Here is a 21,413-nt window from a genome sequence, read left to right as displayed (position 1 = left end):
TATATTAAGTTTAATTCTATGTTATTCTGGTTTTTAGGTTGCTGTCAAGTATGTCCCTGCTGGGAGCCAGGAGTCGTTGCTTGTTAAATTGATTTACTTATATCATCACAGACACTGAAAGAACATCAGGTTACATCAGGTTTAGTATTTTGCATAAACATTTCATAAAGAAGCCCGATGCACTGCCAAACAGAGGAGCAGTGATATCAAAGAAAAACTTTTGATGGCACAAGCGCTCATGCAGGGTTCAGACGGGATGACTTTGAGATCAGGAATCATCCCTGGGTTGTATGACCTGTTGCTCTGGAAATACACATGGAAAAAGGTGTCAGGTAACAGCTGAGGTCAGAACAGAAACATGTTTAAAGGCTTCATTCCTATTGTAGAGGTGTGGACACTTACAAATGAATCAGCAACTATGACTAGCTGATCAATTCTCTTCAGTGTTTGTTGGTATTGATTGATAGACGTGTCATTCCAAGTGTTTGTGTACATCATATTGAGCCAGGTACTGCAAAGTTATCAAATAAAAGCCACATTATCATTAGGGCAAATATTGAGAGCTGTTTTTTATTAGTTTACACATCTGTTAGTTAACAATGTTTTAAATTAGATTACCTTGTATCTGTTGCTCCCATTGCAGATCCTAATGTCTGTAAATTAGGGAAGCTCACACAACTGCTCAGATTCATAGCTGGATAGTAGAAGAGGAAAGACAAACACATCTCTTCTGAAGTTGAGAACCCCCCCTGTGGGCAGAAAAAGAGAGTTACACCTCTATATTCCCCCTAGTAATCAGATTACTTTTGCCATGTGACTAATAAAGTAACCCATTACTTTTAAATTTACAACAAAATATCCGAGTTACTTTTTCAAATAAGTAATGCAGGTTAGTTTATTTTACCATTTATTTACTGACACCTCTTGAGAAAAGTCTTTGTGTGCGCTGTGAACATGATGCTTATTGCAGTTCTAAATGTGAGCATTTACTCATCTCACTTGCACAAAAACAGATTCAGAATTCCTCAAAATAAATAAAAACTGTGAAATGCAAACTCAGAATAATACACAAACCTGCAATAATTAAATATGTTAAATAACACAAATATACTTTGTTTAATCTCACTTTATGAACCAATGTCTTTGCTGCTGACCTTTGATGATCCAATTCAACCATACTAAGCAAAAAGGACTTTAGATAAACATCACATTTGTTTTTGTTTTGTTTGTTTTTATTGCTGAAGTATGTCCTATTCTTCTGCAATCCAGAATGGCAGCACAGCTGAAAGGTTTGTTTCAGTGGCATTTCCTTCAGCCTGAGGCGTATTCGTTTCACTTTTAGTGTTAAAGGGCCATTACATTTGCCAAAAATATAACTTTTTTTGTTATTAAAATACAAACAAGGAGGCCCAGCCCAGTTGAGAAAGAGTAATGCAAAAGTAACGGAACACATTACTTTCCATAAAAAGTAATTCGGTACTATTTATTAGTAATTAGTAACACAATTAGTCAACTTTCCTCAACACTGAAACTACATGCTGCTGAATAAAAGACACTATGAGTCTCTATGTAAATGTACTAACCCATGTGAGTGTGGCGCGGTTTTCAGTGTTATATGTGCACTCCACCAGCAATTTGTCACCCTGCGAGACAAAAAAAATTGCTTTATTTCATTTACTACCAATACATTTATATATATATATATATATATATATATATATATATATATATATATATATATATATATATATATATATTAGTTTAAATCTTTTCGCACTTACCAACTTCACTGTCTTAGTTTTGCCCAAGTTTGTCGCTTCCTGATATTCAAAATTGTAGTTTTCATCCACGGCTAGAAGATCAATCTGTTTTCCCCCTCTGAAGAGGATAAGAATTTACAAAAATAATAATTTGTTACAGTAACTTTAGGCTATGCACCACAGAAGAAAGAAAAGCACACATTATTTTCAGGTGAACCTCAATTCAGTCATTGGTCCAAAAACGTTTACCTGAAGTGTCCGACTCGCACCTTCCGTCCAGTCAAGTGTGTGTGCATCATCACAGAAAACACCTGAAGATCATGTGGCGTCTCCAGAACCTGTAGATAACAGATCATCCAGTCATCTGCTGAGTCTGCCTTTGATTGTGAGAATGTGAGTAGCTAATACATACATACCTGTGGAATATAGGCAGTGTCACACAGGCCGTACGTGAGGAAGGATTTGGCTTTGGGTGGGATGGCGTACCCAGGGGCCACTGCAAGCCCTGTCATCAGAATAGCTGCATCATGCTGACGGAGTTCAGATGTGTAATAGAATCGCAGACCCGAGTTATCAACTCGACCTGTGTAGAGGGGAATAATATTGTTTTACTATGTCATCATGAAATCAAAAGAGGGCGGGACAACCTGTCACTCACATGAGATCACAGCAATAGTCCTCACTTACTTTTTCAGCAGCGCTGGTTCCGGAAGTATTTTTCCATTCATTTCTCCCATAGGGATTACAAAAAAAGTCTTTACTAAATCATTTTAAGCCATGAACCAAGCCGACCAGCTACGAGGTGAATCATAACCTTAAAAACTTTGATTTGAAGCAAAATGTATTTGAAAATCATACAAAACTACAAAGGTACAAGACGTGTACTGAACGGAATAGGTAGGCTACAGAAATGCAATTCCATGAAGCATTATGAGGACAGCATGATTGAATCAAAAACGAAGGAGAAATATAAAACCACTCATTTAAGAATTTTCATTATAGAGAGAGAGAGAGAGAGGAGACCAACTCTATTATGAAATTTGGGCGAAGCTAACGAGATCTTTTGGCACATTTTGCTTGTTTCGACTCTCTGATTGGTGGAATTTTCTGTACAGCATCATGGGTAATGTGGTTTTTCATCACGAATTCCGCAGATAAAAACGATTATTTTCAGACTAAGTTGAAATAATTCAGGCAAACGGCTTAAACAGAAGCAAATACTATCAATTAACAACCTTGTAGCTTACAGTAAGTCTGTTTAAAGATTTATAAGTTATCGTTAAAAAATCCATTTCCCTATGGAGAAATTAAATGGAGTTTTTCCTTCAGGAACCTGACTGTTCCACTCTATAGCAAACCACAAAGTTACCCATTCGAGAAGCCGTTTCACTCGTATAGGCCTAGTCACAAATCACAATAGGGAAGACAAGACTATCGCAACTTCTGTTTCATCCTGACTTTAATAATTCATCACAGTGTGATATTTGACATTGTAAAGCACTATACTGACTGACCTGCACTTTTATTTGGGTTGTTGTAATGCACTTCAAGCCTGTAGAAAAAATCTCCAACATTTCCTCCAATTGGAAGACCTGCCATCTCAGGGAGTTCAAAAGCCTTGAAAAACATAATATAATTAAAAGGTTACATAGAGCTTCAGTCAAAAAATTTTACCTCAAGTTTAGCATATTAATACATGAATAGTAGGCTATTTCAATAATAAAGTAATATTATTTATAAAAATTGAAAAGCAGATATTTTCAGTGAACCAGCTGAATCAGTTATGTGAGTAATTGCTTAAATTTGGTTGTTTTCTCACATGAAAATGCTATAAAACTACATTGACAGGGGAGACTAACCCCTCCGCCAACTCCCCACACAGCAACGGTCTCCATACACTCTTCTCCGTCGCCCGTGTAACATTGCACTTCAAATGGGTCCGTCACACTCGGCGGGCAGCGGTACAGCAGCAGATGATGCACGAGGTCGAAGTTTGTGATGACCGGCTCAATCTGGAGATGAGGAAAGTAAGTCAGAGATGAAGATGATCGACAGATCGGTGGATAGATCATGTGTGTGAAGTTCATACTCACTTACACGATAAATGTGCTGTTTGCGATCAAAAGTCGGGGCTCTCGTGATCTTGCAGTGATAGTAGGTTTGATTGGCTGGTACAGAGAACTGAAATGATTTTAAATGTAAGCAGCCTATTAAGTAAAGTGAAAGTTCACACTCACTTTTTTTTCTTGCATGATTGCTGCCGAGTTTTGAGATCAACATGTAGTTTCAGTAGGCTACCATTCAAAAGTTTGAGGTGATTTAAAAAAAGAAGAAGAAGAAATTAATACTTTTATTCAGCATATTTAATAGGCCTACTACAGCATATTTATTGATTTGAGGGATCACGTGACACTGAAGACTGGAGTAATGCTGCTGAAAATACAGCTTTGTGTTAGATATAGATCCGGGTAGCTAAAGACCCAAATATAACCTACGTAATGATTGGCAAAAAAAAGGTCAGTTTAACGTAATTTAAGTTGAAGTGACTTAAACATCCAGTACTTTCTTCTTTATAATCTAAATGATTGGCATAATTTTTGCATTATTAAATGACAATAAGTAAATGTTACTCATGAAATTTCAGGCAAAAAGGAAAAATAAAAATCTCTTACATTGACCATAGTCATGTCGAAATACTTGCTGTTTGGTGGACTGACACGAGGCATGTACTTCAACAGGTTCACCTCTTTCGTTCCCCTTCGGTTATTATGGTACACAATGTCATCGCTCTGCCCGTACGCATAGATCAGCTTCATGGGAAGATTCTGATCGTGCAATAAAACAAAGAAAACACTTTTCGTGATCTCTAAATAGAAAATAAGAAGCTCTTTGGCCACCTACACAATGCAGTTAAATGGGGTTGACACTCACAGAAGTTTGCAGTGTGCCTATGGCCATTGATAACAGCTATTTGTTTGATCTAGTAATTTATGGTTTCTGAGTTTTCTGAGGAGGGTTTTTAGAAGGACAGTTGAGAGCCTCTTGACAAACAGGATAAGCATTTTGTTTATGGAAAGGCGTTCTCAGAAACACCCTGATCCCTGAGGACCGCCATCATGGATTCCCTTACATTGCTGGGTTTTTTTTTTTTTTTTGTCAACAATGCCATATTTTCACCATCATTGTTTTCGGAATAAAACTGCAGAATACATATTACATACAAGAAAGAGGAGGGTTACATGGTGTTGTTAAACCACTCTTCCTTTGTAGTGGTATAGGGGGAAGAAACACATTCAATGTGTATGCTCACAGTGATAGGTAAATCTTTTTCATCACAAGACTCAATAGATCTCTGAAACTTCATGACAGTTTTCCCGTCAGACTCAGTTAGATACAGGAGTTTGTAGTTCTGTTGCTGGTCAACCACAGGTATTGAATTCCCCTCAGAATGACGGTCCTGAACAACAGGAAAACAAAGATGTATATATGTACGCATAGCAACAGGTGTTTGTCTTTATGTTTATAGATGTACAGTTCCCAAACCAGTTCAAACCAGTTTTATAGTTTTCAATAGGCCAAAACACTTACAATATCAGGTTAATTTACCAACATTTACATCTATTTAGAACGTCTAGTTTGGAAACAAATATAATTTAACTTATACGTCTAATACAAAAGTACTTTGTCTTGTCATTGACTTTGTCACACTCATAAAATAACTTCCAAAATATCCCAGCTTAGAGCCACTGAGAAAACTAAATAAGTTCATAATATAAAATCTTATATTTAATGAACTACATATTAATTACATATCACTCAGTATGAATCAGAATCAAGAATATAAAGAAGAGCTTGTAAATCTACTTGAAGTGAGTTATTGACAGTTATCATCAGTCTTGAATCTTGATAATGTGAAAGATAATTTATATAAGAGATACTCTAACTAAATTTGAAATACATATATGATTTAGAATCAAGAATAGTATCCACTGTAAGTGACTTTGACAGTTATGAGTGTCAGTCTTTTTTGACTTTACCGTGAAGTAACTGCCTTTCGGTCCAACTCCTCCAATGACGATATCGGCTCCAGTCATTCCTCCTTTAGGGCTGAAGCCAAACCCGACCCAGCCGCTGGTGTTGACAGTGAGCTCGAACAAGATGGTGCCCTGGATCTCATCAAAGCCCCACTTCAGCCGCACATTGTGCTCGGGGTCCAGGTGTTCAGAGAATGGCAGAAGAGGGTCTTCCTGAGCGCAGGACCACTGGGCTGAAAGCAAGAGCAGGACAAGAGATAATGGGCCCATGTTACCTTTTCAAGTCTTTGTGTCAGATGTTTGAGAAGACAGTGTACATGAAACTGCTCAGTAGGGCACTTGAACAGAACTCTTTGTAAGCGGTCTGTAACCCGTCCCCCCTCACCGGAGTCACAGTCCTCCTCCTCTCACTCTGGTGAATCAGGTTCCACATCACCTGATGTTAGTTTATTATATTGAGGAAGCATAAAGGCTACAAGTAGTACAAGAGAGGTTGCCATCAACAATCAAAAGCACCTTTCATGTTCTTTAGAAGTGAACAAACATTACATACAAAAATTATTATTTATTTTGGAGACGTAGTGAACAGCCAGCATAGAATTGTAGCAATTAGTAATTCCTGACTATGGCAGAGATTCATTAATAATGTTACATAAGCTAAAGTAAATATTTTTTTTTCCGGTTTTGCCCTTTCAGTATCCTCTTGTCAAAGCAAAGGAGCAGCGGTCAGAACTGTAAAAAAGAAAAGGCTATCATAAAAATGAAAAGAATAGAAAGAATGTTTTAGGTCATAATTCAGGGTGTGTGTATTGTCTTTCTTTCACATCTCTATATTGCGGGACAGACAGTAAATAAGTTCACATAACTGAAAGGAATAAGCATAAACTTCCTGCTTGGCGCAATTTTCCCTAAAAAATTAAGATAAATTAAGCTTTAAAATCATTAATCTACACAAAATGAATATGAGGGGTCGTTTGGTTAAACTAACGAAACAATAAAAAACATCAAAGAGATGGATTAATACGAATAAATATATACATAAGTAAATAGATAAATATTTTGTAGATTAAACATTTGATTAAAATTTTATTCATTTAATTAAAACTTTAAATTATTGTAAAGTTTGTTTTATTTGCAATTGGTTATGAAACCTTTTTTTGTAATCTTATATATTTATACTATTATTATTTGAAAACAGTAAGAGTGCATGTCCATAATGTATCATGAAATCAGTCACTTACAGTTTGGACATGGGCCTGGTTAAAAACAAACAGAATGCATTACACTAATACAAAATAGGCTACTACTGCCCTAAAAAGGTATGCAGCTCCTTAATCTCAGGAACTTTTGTTCTAACAGAGAGGTTTGAACACAAGGCCCTGGTTTCACAGAAATCTATCTATCTATCTATATAGGCTATAAAAAAACATTTATTAAACTTCTTCAAAGTTATTTGAAATAACAAACATTACACAAAGGCAATACATTCGCATTCAATCAGCATGCATTGAAATAAAGTAAAGTAAATAAATATTTAAAAAAAAACCATTAGATATAAACTAAATCATTAAAAATAAATAACGAAATATAAGCAACGCCCCTTTTTTTTTTACTTATTTCTAAACCCTTTCCCCCGCTGTCGTGTATTTTGGAAATATAACTCATTTCCACTAGAGGCCGCTCTAACACTCGGCCCGCCACTCTTAGTTTGAACTTGACAAAAGCTGACGTAATCATTACTTAAAACATCTGTGGACCAAACTACTTACATTTTCTAAATGCAATCCTCTTTTTTAAAAAGATTTAAACTTGAAACAAAAAAGGTATTTTAAATCTTTTGAGTTCTCTAAAAACTTAAAAGCTAAAAGAGTTGCTGTATTTAAGGATTTGGCACTTAATCTGGACTGAAAGACTGAAGGAACTTAATCTAGACTGAAGGACTCTGGAGTATAGGCTTTATGCACAACTTCACTACTTCCTGAACCTCAGCCAGCCCTTTGTTTCCTGTCTGTCATTGGACAAACTGATTAATCCAGGTGTGGCTGATTATTGTTACTGAGGCCAGGCACACCTGGATTAATCAGTTTGTCCAATAATGACAGACAGGAAACAAAGGGCTGGCTGAAGTTCAGGAAGTAGTGAAGCTGTGCATAAAGCCAATTGTTGTATTTTGTTATGACAATGACAATAATTGTTGTTAATGTTTGTGTTTTCTTTTCTTTTTTTCTTCTACTAGCATTTAATAAAAAAAACTACTTAAATACCTACTTAAACAAAACAGACTTTGTTTTGTTTATGTATTAATGTTGTTTATTTAACATTAGCACATGTTTAATGTTAGTTTAACATTCTTAGACTATGAAGTAACCTATATACGATAAGTGAATATAGTATATTTTTTATATGAATGATAACCATAACATGAAATATTTGTTGTGTTTTTTATGTATTATAGATAATATGTAAATATTACGTGTACACTTTTTGGCCCTACACACGCATACAGCAGCAGTTTGGCTTTTTTTTCAGGGGGCTCGATCAGTTTCCGGTTGTGTCTTTTATGTGTGTGTAACACACACTCAGCTGCAGTGAAGTTGAACAGCTCATGACTGCTGGACAAACGGCGAGTTTGGATTTACACACATTACTGACCCGCTTGATTTAAGTCTGTTAGGGTCGAACAAGAGGATTAAGTGTTATTGGCGATGTAAATAAACTAGTTTGAGAAGGATCGTTTCTGGCAGAAGAGAAATGTCTGGATGAAGAAGAGGAGAATTTATCGCCATTAAACTACAGGTTTCTGTGATGACTGGTTAATGTTTGTATAATGGAGTCGAAGGTAAGGACTAGTTTGACGTGTTTTTGGTTAAAGTTTGTGGCTGATCTGTCTGTCATTGTTTTGCACTGAGATCACACTGGGCTTGAACTGGCAAAGTATTTCCAAACACACGCCGATAGATTTACTCTTTAAGTGTTTAGAACTGTCTCAAACAACATAACCGACATGTTTAACACTCCGAAATGGGTCTGAAATGTTCTCTTTTGTCATTTTAACGGCGTTTATGGGCTTTCTGGTGAACGTTGGAAAATATGGATCATTAGAAGTCTTGTGACATTTTTAGTGGGGTCATGACGTCATTTGTGATGCATGCTGGGATATGTAGGTAAAATGTAAATCATTCACCAAGATTAGTCTTAATCATAACCAACACACTAACTGTAAATTCTCCATGCAAGGAATGTGTGTGTGTGTATATATATATATATATATATATATATATATATATATAATTATTATTTTTTAAATGATTTTTTAGATTAAGTTAATGTCTAAAGATCTGAAACAAATAGACATAAACAAATACATAATTGTATTATGTAAAAATACTATAAATTGTCTTTAAAACAATAATATTTAATATCATATCTTTTTATGTTGATTAATTACCTCTAATTTTAATGGTAAAGCTTTAAATTGCACAAAATATATGTAAAACTACAAGCATTTAAATTTTGAATAGGGAAAAAAGGGGAAATTCTGTTTAAAAATACAGATCATTACCTGTTTTTTTTTTTTTTTTTTTTATGAAATCTGAAAAAAAAACTCAAGTAAGCCAATACTAGAATCAAAATGTAAAATGTGACTGAAATGTAGGACTGTCTTTATTATTCACCTAGGCTAAATGTCACCTAAATCAAATGACTGCATTCTACGTGAGCTGCATTTACACATAAATTGTGAGGTTTTGACATTGTTCCAGTTTTTCATAGCTTTGTCTTTTATCTTTTAGTTTCGCCTTTTCTTTTAGTTGTACTATAATAACCTTAGTTTAGTCCTTAATTTAGCCCTGCTCCCTTGACTGTCTATATGAGGATGTTTCTAATGATGGAGGGATTCAGACACATGCTGTCGTGAGCACACTTGTGCTGCAAGGCTGATTTATCAATCCCGCCTTTATGAATTTCTCTGTAATTTGATCTCTATTCCTCATGTTACTTCCTCCTTTTGTCTTGCACTCATGATTTCTATTTATCATCACTTAGTTTTCTACTTGAAGATTTGTTGTGAAAATGGTCATGGACATTTGACATCAGACAGTTAGTGGTCCATCCATCACTGGCCCGCCTTATAGCTACGTTTTTTAAGTGATTTTATTTGAATCAGAAGTGAAGTTTCTCACACACAGACTCTCTGTGTGTTGAGTCGTGGCTTTTGAATCCCTACAGAGAGAGACCCTGTCTAACTGTTCATACAGACCTCACTGTTTGCTGTTTCGTTAGCTTCAGGATGTGTGTTGGCTCTATGTGTGTTAGAATAACGGGAGCTTTGTGGAAAGTGTTTTTTCCCCTCTTTGTATTGTGGAATGATTCTGTTTTGTGATCAAATTTGTATGCTTAGTTTTATCACAAAAACATGCTCTAGGCCTATATTATTCTGTTTTAAATTCCATCATCTTTTATCACTGGAGGTCAGTACCGTATGGATGAATCTCATGACAAAATGTCCAGGTTCACACCAAAAGAAAACGAAAGAAAAAATGGGATATATAATTTTGGCCTGACTTGTTGGCCGAGGCTATTTACACTAACTCCACCCACTGACGTCTGGTTGGGTCAGACACGATTACCTGAGATGCTGCAATGCTAACAGTAGCAGGAGTGTAGGGGTAAGCCGTGTGGCAGAAAGTTTTGACACAAATCAACCCGAGTTCGAATCCGCCTTTTGCCGAACTCACTCTACTCCCTTTACCCATCACACATCAAATCGAAAAGGCATTTATATTTAATAAAAATTAAGAACAGATTTGAAAAGTGGAAATGAAGTGTCTAATGTTTGTTTAATATTAAAGTGTTTAGGGTTAGGGCCAGGTATAGGGAGGGCTTTATTGCCCTAATAAGGTGGCTTCCATTTAATAATATTAATAAATGTTATTATTGCATACCGTTTAATGTACAACACGGTCCAAGTAATATCTGCTACTATTTATAAGTAGGCTATAAATAGCAGAAATACTATTTTTAGACTTATTACAAAGAAAATGCTGCTATTTTTGCTATCACTATTTTCACTTAGTGTAAATAGCATATCGCTAAGAAAATGCTGCTATTTTTACTTGGTGTAAATAGAATCTATTGCTATTTAAACCGTGTAAATGGCATCTGTCGCTAAGAAAATATGCTATTTTCACTTAGTGTTAATCGAATCTAGTTGCTGTGCAAATAGCCGCTGCCCAAGGAAAATTCATTGCAGGATAAAGTGACTTTATTTTCATGACATTTAAGAACGTTTACCCCCAACAAAATAATTTAAACTCAGTATTAAATTAATTTCAGTACAACAAATACTACAGTGATGTATAATAATCACTTCAAATTTAATTAATATATAATTTTTTTTATTAAGATTAGTTTTTTGGCATTGCATACATTTAGATTGTGGGGAAAATATGATTGATTGTCTTGAAAATCAGAATGCAATTGTCCTAAAATAAGCCTCAGTTTCTTTGAATGATATATAATTTATAATTAAAATGTATAATTTTTTAATATATATGAATTTGTTCTGAATGGATTTCTTGACAGTTTTCATTTAAGTCACTCTTAATTAATTTCCAATGATAATTTATTGGTTCCAGAAACAGTGCGAGTTAAACATTAACCAGGTTAATGCTAAGGTCCTGTGCTTTTAATGTGGTCCAAAAAAATCCAACCGGACAAGTCTAGCTGGTTCTATTCCATTAATGATTGCTAACATGTCCTAACACATTTGGTGTCTACCTCCTACCTCCACACAGGCACAGGTTTTATATGATTTCTCGGCAGAGCCTGGGAATAATGAGCTGTCGGTCCGAGAGGGTGAGACAATCACAATAACCAATCAGGTGAGTTTATTTCACTTGCATAATGTTTCATAACACCTGGCTCTCCATGTCTGCTCTGAGATGTTGCATGTGATTGGGTGGATCAGAACCTTCTCTGTAAAGCTGATCCGGTCCCTTCTGTTCCCAGAACATTGGAGGAGGATGGATCGAGGCAAGGAACTCTAGAGGAGATGTCGGATTAGTACCAGAGGACTATTTAGAGGTAAGCAGTGTTCATCCAAAAGGCTTTATCATGTGTATATACACTACTCTCGAAAAGTTTGGTCTGTTTTGGAAAGAAATGAAGTTTTATTCAGCAAGGAGTATTAAATAAGATCAAAAGTGACATTTACCACAGATTTCTAATTCAAAAAAATGCTGTTCTTTTGAAGTTTCTATTCATCAAAGAATCCTAGAAAAACAATTATCACTGTTTTCATAAAAAATATTAAGCAGCACAACTGTTTTCAACATTAATAATAATAAGAAATGTCTCTTGAGCAGCAAATCAGCATATTAAAATGATTTCTGAAGGATAATGTGACACTAAAGACTAGAGTAATGATGCTAAAATTTATCTTTGCTATCACAGGAATACATTACAATTTAACATATATTAAAAAAGTAACTTTAAAAAAAAAATTGTAATTACATTTCTGTTTATGATAAATGCAGCCTTGGTGAGCACAGGAGACTTCTTTTAAAAAACATTTTAAAAGTCTTTCTGACAGTAAGGGCTATAATAAGATAAGAGAACATTTATTTTACACAATAAATACTAAGAATCAGCAAAAAAATTATTGAATATTATAATTCCAAAGTTCAGGTTTCTCTTTATCAACTAATATTCAAAATATTAGCTAAATATTAGCCGATTAATTGCTTGGGCGATGTATTAGGATTTCACTATGTATGATAAAGTATATTATGGTTGTCTCTCTCATGGACAAATACACACATTACAGTGTTTTATGACCAAAAGGACAGAGAAACTATCGCTGCTGGAATGTGACCTGTTTGTTCAACAGGAAGTGTTTTCTTTTCCTGTGGCCAGCCAGAGTTAAAGTGTATTAGTATAGTGTTCAATTCCATGGTTAAAGCGGTAGTTCACCCTAAAATGAAAATTAAGGCACAAACTACTCACTCTGGTGTTGTTTTAATCCCATTTGCCCTTCTTTCTTTTATGGACCACAAAAAGAGAATAAAAAAAAAGAGTCCTGCTCGCACTTGTCCATATAATGGCAGTGAATAGCATCCAGCATCAAGCTTTTTAAAAAAGACACAAAAGTATCACAGAATGATCCCATGCGACTTGTTGTACATCCCAAGTGTTCTGGGGATGTACGATATGAAATTGAATCTATTAATCAATGAAAATCCAGACCTTGGCTGTTGGTATTCGGCTCTAGGCTATGCGACATGTGACTCTGTTAGCGCCGCAATTTCACTCCGTCTTACCCAGAAAAAGATGTGAGAAATCATGATTAACAAAAACGCAACATGAAACACGATTCATGTACCTTCTTGTCTGAGGTGATGAATATATCTGTTGTGTTCTTCGTAACAAGAAGTTATCGCGTTCACATCTGTCAACTGTCATCCTGACTGTCATCAGAGTTCTGGTCCGAAGATATTTAACTCAGAAATCCCTAAATGTATCCATGTACTTTCTTCACTAGGCATTGTATTTCATGTTGTGTTTTGGTTAATCTTGATTTCTCACAACCTGTGTGCTTTTTCTGGGCGAGAAAGAGTGAACTGCGACGCTAACAGAGTCACACGAACGCGCATGTCTTGTAGCCATGCACAGACCAATGGCCAAGATAAGGATTTTTGCTCCATAATATTTTTAATTTCGTATTGTATACCCCCAGATAACTTGGAATATACGACACGTCGCATGGGATCATTCTGTGATACTATTGCATCTTTTTAAAAAAGGTTTATGCTGGTCCCTATTCATTTTTTTTAAATTCCTCCTTTTGTGGTCCATAAAAGAAAGAAGGCATATAACATGATTAGAAATGATTAGAACAACACCAGGGTAAGTAAATAATAACTTCATTTTGATTTTAGGGTGAACTAACCCTCCGCACCAAGAAAAAAAGTGATGGAAAAAACATTTTTTTTGTACTTCTCATCTCCTTATGTCACTAGTAACCACACTCAATGTATTTTTTTTTCAACACATCCCATAATTTTTTTTAATATCGGCCTCTACCAAATGGTTGATGTCACTTAATGGTAAAAAATGGTTCCAGAATTCATACACATACTTTGCCATACTTTTTCATTGCCCATCATAATTTATGATCAAAACCTTTTCTAGTCTTGACAAAACACATTGCCAGAAAGGTCTGAGTCTCAAGGTTCCATATTTTGTAACAGAAGTGATATTTGGACAGCAATTTATTAATTTGTTACAGCAGAATGCATACAATTAAATTCAATGTAATTTATGTCATTTTTGGTATTATCCCTAAACAAAATCTCATGAGAACTTCAATATTTTTTATATCAACTTCAAATTTGGAACACAACTTGGTTAGATATATGGCTTTGATTTTATAGTAATTTTATAGTAAAAAATATTTTGTAAAATATATATTTTATATAAAAGAAAAAAATATTAAGTACAGTATATTTGATTTAATGTGAATTTTAAACTTCCATAACTTTTTCATACTTTTATTTTTTTAAGTGCTTTTACTTCAGCAATAGTCTGCTGAGTGTTTTCTTTAAAACAAGACTAAACTTAGGTCTTTATTCCAAAGCATACTTGAATTACAACCAAGTTTTAATAGTGCATTGTAATGTTAACCGTTATGTGCCAAATCAACCGTTTGGTTGAGCATGTTTTTGAAAAATTATTAAAAACGTACTTAAGTACCATACTTGGTGCCATGAAAAATCATGGCACCAAGTAACATAATTTTGTAAAGGTAGGGCTCTTACAGTGTAATATGTACAAAAAAATATGCTTAGCTTGCAAAATTTCACCAAAAACAGTTCACATGGCTGGGGTGATTTATTTGTTTCTGACATCCATGTTAGAAGAAGTGTTGTGACAAGTGCTTTTGACTGACACTGTGACATCTAGTGGCATAACATACCTCAACCAGATGGTAGAGATGGCTCAATCAGTTTGAGTTAAGTTAGGTACTCCTCTCAATAAAATATAGTGACTCAAAATGTGCTCAACCGTTTGGTTGAGCAGACAGTTAAAGGGTTAAGGCTGAATGAATGTGCTAGTTTTACTAGTGTGGAAATGTAACATTAACATCTGAAATAGGAGTTCCACCAATTTCATTTATTGAAAATGAAGCTACAAAAACATTCCGAAATCTAAACATTCAGTGCAGCAGTAACTTTGTGTTAAGGTGCGTCATTCTGTGTAGCTGAATAAAATCACATTATAAAGCCATCCTGAGGCAGTAATGCACATGGAGAGCTGGTAAACAGTTTACTCTGTATAAATAGGCTGTGTAGTGATTCTGCCTGTTGCTGGCCACAGACATACATTTAGATTTCCCTCCTGACCTCAACTCACAGCTGCACTATCGTACAAACACGCGTGCTTCCTTCATTTCTCTTTTCTCAGAGCCAAACAAATGACCACATGTTCACACTTCTCCAAATTGCACCCAAAGCTGTTTTTCATTGCTGGATTCTGAAGTTGCTTCTTTTATAAATGAAAAGTAGAGGGAAAAAATAGCCTTGACCTAGTCCAAACATTCATATCAAGTCATCAAGGGGCAAGCCACTTTTCAAGATTTTCCTATCAAAATGAGCAAAATATTTTACCACACCCAGCTAAAATGTTAATCTCACATTTTTCGCATGATAGGGACTAAAGATGACATAGTCAATCAAGGCTTATGTTTGAAGATCAAGAAAAATGTTTAATCTTTTTATGGATACATCTAAGGCCTCAGTAACACCTGTGTCTCGAAATGTTTCACCTTTTTCTCCAACTTCAGCAGCCATTTATGAAAATATTTGTTCCTTGAGAAGACTTTGCACTATTTGGACTTGAGAGGAACAAGTTTGTCTATGCATCTACCAATTCATACGATACCAGCAATCCAAATGCATGAGATATTTTATCCTAAACATTGCTTACCAGATACCGGATTCTTTGGGGAGGAAATTTCAGGGGTCAGAGAAAAGTAAAATATTTAATAACAATCATTATTATAATTTATCTTGAATTATATGATACTACAAACTATTATTAGAAACTAAAATTATAATAATTATTATCTATACCATTATACTATAAAATATGACACGACTTACATTCAGTCTCAAATGAACAAAGTCAGAATTGGTGCACCAGGACATTTTTGTCTTATTTGACTCTTTGTCTCTTCATGTTCGTCTAGCTTAACCCGGCTCAACCTTTTACTTCTGGAGGAAATGCAGCCGCCCTCGATCTCTCGTTCTTTGACAGTCACGTGCCGACCCCATCCACTGCAGCCAGCACTGCACCGGTAAGCCACAATGAGTATGATGGGAAGTTTCCCATGTGAATGGTTGAGTGAGTCTGTTGACTGATGCTGCACGTAAAGCACTCGGTTTTATTTATCGTGTCCAAAACGCGCGGTTCTGTTCATTTTCTGTGTGACGTTCCTTCTCGGTGCATTTCTCCCGCTGTGTAACATCCTGAGAGGAAGTGAGCAGGAAGGGAGATTCCAGTGCCGAAGCATAAAATGTCTTACTCAGAATGTAAAAATGTGTGTGCAAGCAAACTCTTAAGACTGAGGATAAAACATCCTGTGTTGCTTATTCAGAGGATCAGCGAGGGGCCAAATGTGGAGGATGATGATTTTTAGTTAAAGTACAAGACGAAGTGTTTGGACTAGTTGAGGTACTGTGGGTTTGGCTTTCGGTGCTGAGACAGAGGATTTCATTGAGTGGGCTGAAGTCTTTGCATATGCTGCTTTGTTTTTCTGAGGAACCATGATTTGATCAGCAGTATTTTGATGAGTGGGAAGCTAGTTGACAACTATCACTTTTCTGTTGCACAAAATTTGTCTTCACTGGCTCAGTTTTTATAGTTTTTACCAGTTTTAAAGACAACATGAAACAGCTTTCATTAAGCTTCCATTTAAAGCGACACACTTCAGAACATTCAGCAGGAAATAATATCATGGTTTGATTATGATGAAATGTATTAGAACACTTAGAGAACTTTGGCAACTGTATAGCAAAGCCCCGACACATCATAGCCGCGTGACGATGAGTTTTGCACCCTTGTAAAAATAATTAATAAACTGTTTATTTTGATATTATTACAAAGTGCAAGCAAGTGTATCATGAAAGTGTAGTAAAGTGAAAATACACTTAAGTGGGCTTTTATTTCAGTAATATTTTATCTTCAAGTACAGTTTTTAAAAAATATAAGAATTTAAGTGAACAAAGTTCTTTTAATGAAATACAATTAAGTGCACTTGAGGTCAGGGAAGCACTTTTCACATTTTCTTGTTGATATAAGCATTTAACAGGGAACTACACTAACCTTTTCCACTGGTGGCACTTGCGCTACTGACTTTTTCAGTTACTGGTGCAAAACATGATTTGGTCGCACAAATTATTTATAGTAAGCCGCTCTCCGGATAATAATGAACAATAATGAAACTGTACTGCATTAGGGGTGGAACGGTACACAGAAGTCACGGTTGGGTTCATACCTTGGTTCAGACATCACGGTTCGGTACGATTTCGGTACAATGGAGGGAAAAGCAAAACAAAAATGCAGAAGGCATTTTTTAAATGTCTTAAGCCTTGTATTTTTAAGTTGTATAAGTTTTATTAATAAAGGCATAGAACCAGTTTATTTGTAGTGCACTGACAATAGTTTTTATATAATTAGTTTATTAATTAAATTAATAAAAAAGACTAAATGACCTTGATATATGTTTGGTAATTGTACCTGAATGAATTTAAAATTAATTTGCTATATTTCAGATCAATATATATATTGTTTTCCTTAATTTTAATTAACCCTAACTTTATTCTCATCTGAATTATAAATAAATGATTTCCGTATAAAATAATTACCATTAAAAACACATTTGATTTTCTTTTTTAATCAATGTAGAATGTGTAACTTAAAAATAAACAGATTAGTGCTCCGACTCCGAGGACAAGAAATGAAAACCAATGCGATGTGATGAATCTCCAAAAGATGGAACACACAGACTGTTTTTAAATGGGGTTGGATAAATATGTTTTGCTTTTAATACTGTGTGTGTGTGTGGTTGGGTTACAGTTGTAGGTTACAGTTTGACAAGAGTTTAGAGTGTGACAAAAGCACAATGTTGTGTTTTATTGTGAGTGTACACAAATATAAGTAAACACTTTGCAGTTTGAATCATGTCCTGTATGAACAAAATGTCGGAGTATGTTTTTATGTTTACACTGTTCGATCGCGCCCGCGTCTCTCTCTCACACACACACAGAGTTCGATCGCACCTGCGTGTTTCCATCCACTTGTCAATCGAATTATCTGAAGTTCGGTAAAAAAAAAACCCTCATGCGAATAAAGCTGGTGAAAGTGTGTTTCCATCAAACGGCTTTAAAGCGGATAAAAACCTGTGCGTAATGACGTCACATGCTGTTTTGCGATCGAATTGATTTGAGACATGTTAAGGTGTTTCCATTCATTTTCTCACCGAATTGCACAACATTCAAGCCAACATTTGTGAACAAAGTTTTACTAGGCAAAATGGATCGCATTCGCACCATAATAACGTTTCCATCCGCGTTTATCGCATAAGCCGTATATTGATCAAGATAAAATCCGATGAGACCGATCGTATTTCATTTGAGTCGATATTCATGAAATTCAATCGAATTTTACTGTTTCCATAAGGCATTTTTCATTCGATATCACTTAATGCGGATAAAAACGTGTGGATGGAAACATAGCTTCTCTCACACACACACACAGAGTTCGATCGCGCCCGCGCCTCTCTCACACACACACACACAGTTCGATCGCGCCGGCGTCTCTCTCTCACACACACACAGAGTTCGATCGCGCCTGCGCCTCACTCTCTCTCGCGGGGCTGAAGCCAACTTGATGTGTTGAATGCTCAGAGCACGTTATAAAAACGTATACTTAAAATAGGCTACACATTTCTGTTTTAATAAATGCTCATAGTAAATCACAGCATATTGCCTAAAACATAAGGTAGGTACAAAAATAGTCAGTGATACATTTGCGACCCATTAAAAAATTAGGGTCGCAATGGCATTTCAAAAGGTCGCATATATGCGACCATTTTGGTCGCAGTGTAGTTCCCTGATTTAGTTGGTTACAAATTAACCATCAGCCTCAGATGCATAGAAAGTTATTATATTTTGATTAAAGTACATTTTTTGAGTCTGTATTTAGGATCAATGTTGAGTTCATGTTGTCTTTAAGTTTCAAAAGCTTATAAAGTATATACCTCTTTAGTACCTTTTAAGTGTATAGCGTATAAAATATATAATCATGATTAATCAGAACTGATCATGTAAAACCACCTCCTGATGATAAATAGTTGCTTATGGTGTTATCTCAAAGCCTGAAGCTGATTGACTAGTCAAGGGACAGACTTTAACCTATCTGTAGTCTGCATGTGCTCGATGATCACTGATAACAGATGTGAAACCAGCAGAAATGCAAGATATTTATGAGTCATATTAAAATGTGTGGCATTGTTAACCACAGACATCCCTGTGATCTGTAGACATAATTAGTAGTCAGCTCTCTCAAGAGACATTTTTTTTTTACTGGGTGGGTCATCAAGTAGTGATATACTGTATGTTGTAAGACATATAAGGTATATACTGTGTGTGTGTGTATATATATATATATATATATAGTAATTGCTTAAGTTGTGGTTGAGTTTTGATGAAACAAGCATTTGTCTGAAATGTCATAAATCAAGTGGACGCTGATGGTGAAGTTGCATGATTGTGTATTAGTCAGCACTCGGCTTTCAAAACTATTTGATGAATAATATATATCTCGAACTGTCTCTATTTTAAACCCTTCGTTGTATGCGTGAAGGTCTCGGCTGTGCCTCTGCTATTGAGAAAATCAGTGGTTTGATGGGGAAGATCTTGACTTTAGTGTCATATCAGGGTAACCCTTCCCTTTCAGGCGCTTTATGATGATGTCACGTCTTTCCCCTAAGGTGGATGTAGTTCAGCCGGAAACCCCAGTCGCCCCAGTTACCCCAGGCTTCTCTTCCACCTCACCAGATGAGGTACCCTAAATTAATTTGGCATGATGGACTCAGATGTAATACTGGAGCCCTCACTAACAAGACCAAAACATAAACACCCTGTTCTTGGGGTCTGAATGCATTCAGATTGAATCAGACCCCATTGAGCTCACTACAAAATCACACATCAATCAAACTCATCAGCACTGTTTCAGCTAAATGGTCACATCACAGTTTGCCAGCTTTTAAAACAAATGCAAAGATTTTGTCATATGTTGGATAGCTGCCTGATTTATGTTGCAGAATTTGCTTACTGAATTTAAAAATATATATATATTCTGTTTGTCATTGTTTAATTTTTCATGTGTTTGTTGAACTGAACTAAAAGCTGTTCTGTTATCAAGTTTTTAAATGATCTAGACTGCTTTTTGAGCCACTTGTACTGGCTTCTAACTAAATTATAAACCGTATTCATGAGCTCAAAACATGCCCTCTATTGAATTAAATTTCTCAAATAAGAAAATACTCTCTATTACATTTTTCATTTACATTAGCAGACACTTTTATCCAAAGCAACTTACAGATGAGGAGGAAAACAAACATTTCCTAATTCCAGGCACACATGAATCCAATCCACATAAACACACCTAAACACTTTCTAAACCCGTCTTTCGCAGCATGGTGCTACATTCTCGATGCATGACGTGGTTTTTGCAAATAAGTAGAAACCAAACAGATAGTGTTGGACTTTGTCTGCATTTCTGTTGTCGACTCGCGTAAAATAACAATGATATTTGCAGCTATCATTTGACATGCATTTGTCAGAAATCACTTGTTGTGCTTAGAGTTCCTCAAATGTGTTATTGATTATGACGGGATGATACCATGAATGAGGTCTGGATGATGTGTATGTGTGGGCGGCCAGGTGATGATTCGGAAACACAGAGCTTATGGTTTATTTCTCTGTGGCTCTGGGTTTTTGTGTCATCAAGGCCAGCCAGAGGTCCATTGAGAGTCAATTGTTCAGTGTTGACTAATTAAAGCATCCATCTCTGGAAGGTAAACATCACTTTCTATTCAACATTTCCATCTATGTACGTATATTCCCATTTCGTGGGCTTTATTTAGAAGTCCTTGTATCGACTGACATCTGAAAATAGCTGGCCAAATGTGTTTTTCAGGCTAATAGTGACAACCAAAGGTTATTAGAGCACTTATCATTGGATGTGAGTGGGCTTTTTTCCTTTTCTTTTTTCTTTGGAAAGTTTTACAGATAAAAATACCTTTTCACTGGTTGGCAGGGAATGGTCAAAAATGCATGTTTAACATAAAGGCAAACAATACATGTGGCTTGTGTTATGAAAGATTGTGTGCATGTGCATTTGTAATATATACAATCTACAGGTCAAAAGATCGTGTGGCTGACCTGAACCAGCTGAAAGTGATTTAAATGAACAGAATCACTAAGCTGTTTTTCCTTATGTTTGTGACAGACTTCTGCTATGCTGTGGAAAAGAATTTAAGAGTTTTGGTCTGAGG

General features: G+C 35.6%; 2 protein-coding genes across 4 annotated transcripts in view; one reads left to right on the top strand and one right to left on the bottom strand.

Moving 5' to 3' along the window:
- Positions 1-147: 147 nt before the first annotated feature.
- Positions 148-6,163, bottom strand: moxd1l (monooxygenase, DBH-like 1, like). The gene is made up of 13 exons (XM_056269334.1): positions 5,798-6,163; positions 5,071-5,217; positions 4,433-4,585; positions 3,858-3,941; positions 3,620-3,772; positions 3,275-3,377; positions 2,177-2,343; positions 2,010-2,098; positions 1,782-1,878; positions 1,584-1,643; positions 619-749; positions 403-511; positions 148-303 (listed from the first exon to the last, which is right to left on the bottom strand). The coding sequence occupies exons 1-13, from the start codon at positions 6,062-6,064 to the stop codon at positions 163-165; spliced, it is 1,701 nt and encodes a 566-aa protein (XP_056125309.1). The 5' UTR covers positions 6,065-6,163; the 3' UTR covers positions 148-162.
- A 2,204-nt stretch (positions 6,164-8,367) lies between these two features.
- Positions 8,368-21,413, top strand: part of snx9b (sorting nexin 9b) — a 33,217-nt gene continuing 20,171 nt past the window's right edge. The window contains exons 1-5 of one of the 3 annotated variants that reach the window (XM_056269172.1): positions 8,368-8,633; positions 11,590-11,676; positions 11,804-11,878; positions 16,041-16,148; positions 19,845-19,916. In XM_056269172.1, the coding sequence (XP_056125147.1) occupies positions 8,622-8,633; positions 11,590-11,676; positions 11,804-11,878; positions 16,041-16,148; positions 19,845-19,916 (354 nt within the window). In that variant the 5' untranslated portion in view covers positions 8,368-8,621. The remainder of the gene's footprint in view (positions 8,634-11,589; positions 11,677-11,803; positions 11,879-16,040; positions 16,149-19,844; positions 19,917-21,413) is intronic. The other 2 variants (XM_056269170.1, XM_056269171.1) reach the window with 2 other exon arrangements.

This window comes from Rhinichthys klamathensis, unplaced genomic scaffold (genome assembly GCF_029890125.1).
Source record: "Rhinichthys klamathensis goyatoka isolate OS25496 unplaced genomic scaffold, OSU_Roscu_1.1 h1tg000281l_1, whole genome shotgun sequence".
NCBI lineage: Eukaryota > Metazoa > Chordata > Actinopteri > Cypriniformes > Leuciscidae > Rhinichthys > Rhinichthys klamathensis.
Note: the sequence above shows the minus strand (reverse complement) of the source record. Positions and strands in the feature narration are given on the sequence as shown.